Genomic DNA, 3,343 nt, shown 5'->3' with positions numbered 1-3,343 from the left:
GACAGCAAAGGAGAGGGAGACAGCAAAGATTATGAGCTCTGATGAAAATATCTTGATCTCTTATCCTCTGTAGCCTACGATAGGCATAGGCTATCCTATCTTTTGCATAGGCTACTATTACATACCATTCTAAACCAGAAAAAGAGGACAACTCTAACTAAAATCCCCTCATCGTCATCACCTTTGTTGTCTGGGAAATATAATCTCGGCTGTTGCCAGCCAGAAGACAAGTCACGTGACACAAAGCAGGGAAAGGTTCGAGCGTTTCTGCGCGCGACGACTTTCTAGAACGCGCTGAAAATCCTCGACGCTGAGGATGAAGCGGCTTGCTGAGCTTCATCTGATGGTTGACAGGCAGAGGCGGGGAGATGATAATCCCTAGATATTACATCTACAACATTTTTTATATATAAAACTGTTGGCAAACAAGCACGGCGCTGAAAATTAAGCCCGCCTTCTATATTTGGAGCTGCGGGCACTCGCGCGCTATCTGGGTGAAAGGTGACAGCCGAGTGTGGAGCGCGAGGCAGGGAGACAAGGAGAATCCCCATTCGCGAAGACACGGGAGCGTATGATGCAGACAAATGACAGAAAATCTACTTTGCAGACGCATTCCCTAAATAAAATATAAACATTAGCGTGCATTGCACAAATATTGGAATTGCACAGCGCACAAGTCAAGTTCAAAGACATATTGCCATCATGAGATTTTTTTTTTCAACCTTGTTCTCAACTGTGCAGTCAGTGACTGTCTCAAGCACTATCATAAGCAAATCATTAATCATAGATTCTATTCTATTCTTCTGGTAATGATCTATGTTATTGGGATACGCTTGTGTGTAACGAGTAGCCTATTACGCTGTAATGCTGTAGTGATCTGGGGAAGCTAGACGCAGCTGTCAGTCGAGTCGACCATGGCTTGGGTATACGAGCGCACGTAACTTACGTAAAGGACCAGCCCCCTTTTTCAGTAGCCTAGCGGCAGGACAGCCTCGGCCAGACACACAAGCGGCTTCTTCTGCTCCTACAGAAGGATCAACGAAAGGTATTTTTGACATGCGATGCTGTTGTTATTTGTATTGACTGTGTTAAATGTCGTATTTGCTTATGGGACACTGCATCCAATTGTACTTCAGTTGATTTGCGCGTTATTGTTTTCCATTCTACCGTGTGTGCAGGCGCGCATCTTAATCCTGGATGCCGGTCCGGCTTTAAAGGGTTTCTTTTAAATTGTCTGCGACCAAGTGCTAGTTGTTGGTTGTATGTGTAGACTTAACTTTGCATGTGTTGAATTGTAGGCGTAGGCTACATTGAATTGTGTGTTTCGTGCCAACATGAAAGCTTTGCAATCTCGGTATAGGGCTACAGGCTTGTCGGAGTTAGGACGTATACACTAGGCTACATCAACAGAGACCTCAGCCGAAACTCGTGTCCGAACACGTTGCCTGGGGTAGGCGTGCCCCTTTGGAGCTGGATTTCGACCAATCAGAGCTGTGGGCCCCGCCCCCGGTGGGCAGGTCCAGGTTGTTTACTACTTATTGTGAACGCCCATTGAAATCGTCTCAGCTGAAGATGAGGGATTTATCCCTCCGAGGACGGCTGAAACAGCCTTGATGTGATGGCGCTCGCATTTACTGTCTGGGGAAAAGTGTTAAATACACCCATTTCCTTCTACTGAATGCATTCGTGCATTGTAACGATGTGAATTTGAGATGGTTTGAGAAGGCTATTGCCGGTTTGTGCATTCTCCCAGACAGGCTACGGGGCATGAAATATGACTCTGCGATTTGGCTTTTATGTGAAACCCTTTGGCTGCCCTAATAACATGTCAGGGCATCAGCAATGTTTTCGTCGATTGATGTGTAAAAAAATGAGCCTACATATCCATCGAAACAGGTCTAGGATAAAGAAAGAAACGCTCTGTTCAGCTGAGTTGTGTTACTGTAGGGAGGTGTGTCACACCACCCCAACCCCCTACTCTACTCGAGCCGTGTTTTTCTGAAGAGAAAACTGGCTGAGCTATGACGTCAGGGTAGTTGTGCGCTGCGCGCTCAGTAGCCTAATTGGAAATGATGGTTCAGAAGAAACTGGTGATCGATTGACAACAACACTCGCGTTATCACATCATCTGTCATTTGGTTTGCAATTGGTTCATTCCGATGTGAAATACGTTACTATTGAATAGCCTACATGTACACTACTGATCCAGGTTGTTGTTGTTTTGTCATTGCAATGTAGCCTTCTCAGCAGGAGACACAGCCTATTTATTTATTTATTTATTTTGCCCTTTGTAATAATGTGATAACTGGCGTGATATGACTATCTCTTATTTTGATACATGATCAGATGGCCTCTTATTTGGGTACATACGTAAATGGTAAAATAAAACCTTCTCTGTAACTGTAACTTACTCAATGTTATTGTTTGGATGAAGCCATTTATTGACAAAAAAACCTGTGTTTAACATTTTGAATGATGGAAAAGCTGCATTCACACACGACACTGCTAGTTATCTTGGGCTGTGGCTAGTAAAAAAATCTGTCTCATTAGTCACTTTGACATTCTTTGGTGTGACAAATCACAGTAGTTGCGTCAATTGTCTTTAAATGTAAGACCATTCTTCAGAACATAAAACTGACTACAAAACTCTGACTACCAGAAAGGCTAAATGACTAGTGACTCGGAAAAAACGCTAGCCACAGTTGCGGGTGAGCAAAAGAGTTAACATCAAGCCCTGCATTTCATGTATTGGGTGGGGGCGGTTTTATGTGACTTTGAGTGCGTTCCAATATACGACCTTGCGTCCTCCACTTGTGCTTGTGGCCTCATACCAGGAAGTAATACATCATGATGACATCACCGACAACAGCATTATATTTCAATATCTTGCAAAAGATCAATTGTTAAGTCATTTGCAAACTGGATGGTGAATGAGGAATAGTCCCTAAAAAATTGTTTTGGCTAGGCTGACAGCGGGGAAATTTACATTGGTAACGTGCTGGTGACATACATATAAGTTGACCCAAATGGGTCTGAATGATCACAACACACACACGCACAGTCGCACACGCACTACACACACACACACACACATGCTGACGCTACACACTGAAGTCTATGTTTCTCCCCCAGGTTGCTGTGGAGTGGAGAGGTGAGAGGTGTGTGGAGGACAGGAGAGAGTGGAGTGAGCAGAGGAGGACAGGAGACCGGAGACGGGACCTCCACACACACACACACACACCCAGGAGACCCAGGAGAGCCAGGAGAGCCAGCGCGGAGCAGAGAGGCCAGCCATGACCGCCGTGCAGCCCAGAGGGAGGAGGAGTCCGGCGGGGAGCCAGGC

General features: G+C 45.3%; 1 protein-coding gene across 4 annotated transcripts in view; it reads left to right on the top strand.

Annotated features, from left to right (window-relative positions):
- The first annotated feature begins 962 nt into the window (after positions 1-962).
- znf395b (zinc finger protein 395b) overlaps positions 963-3,343 on the top strand; it is a 17,276-nt gene continuing 14,895 nt past the window's right edge. For all 4 annotated transcript variants that reach the window (XM_063223805.1, XM_063223807.1, XM_063223808.1 and 1 more), the window contains exons 1-2: positions 963-1,045; positions 3,133-3,343. The exon at positions 3,133-3,343 is cut by the window's right edge and continues 37 nt beyond it. In XM_063223805.1, coding sequence (XP_063079875.1) covers positions 3,294-3,343 — 50 coding nt within the window. In that variant the 5' untranslated portion in view covers positions 963-1,045; positions 3,133-3,293. The remainder of the gene's footprint in view (positions 1,046-3,132) is intronic.

Source organism: Engraulis encrasicolus, chromosome 18 (assembly GCF_034702125.1).
Source record: "Engraulis encrasicolus isolate BLACKSEA-1 chromosome 18, IST_EnEncr_1.0, whole genome shotgun sequence".
Lineage (NCBI taxonomy): Eukaryota > Metazoa > Chordata > Actinopteri > Clupeiformes > Engraulidae > Engraulis > Engraulis encrasicolus.
The sequence above is the reverse complement of the archived record's forward strand: the minus strand, read 5'-3'. Positions and strand labels throughout refer to the sequence as shown.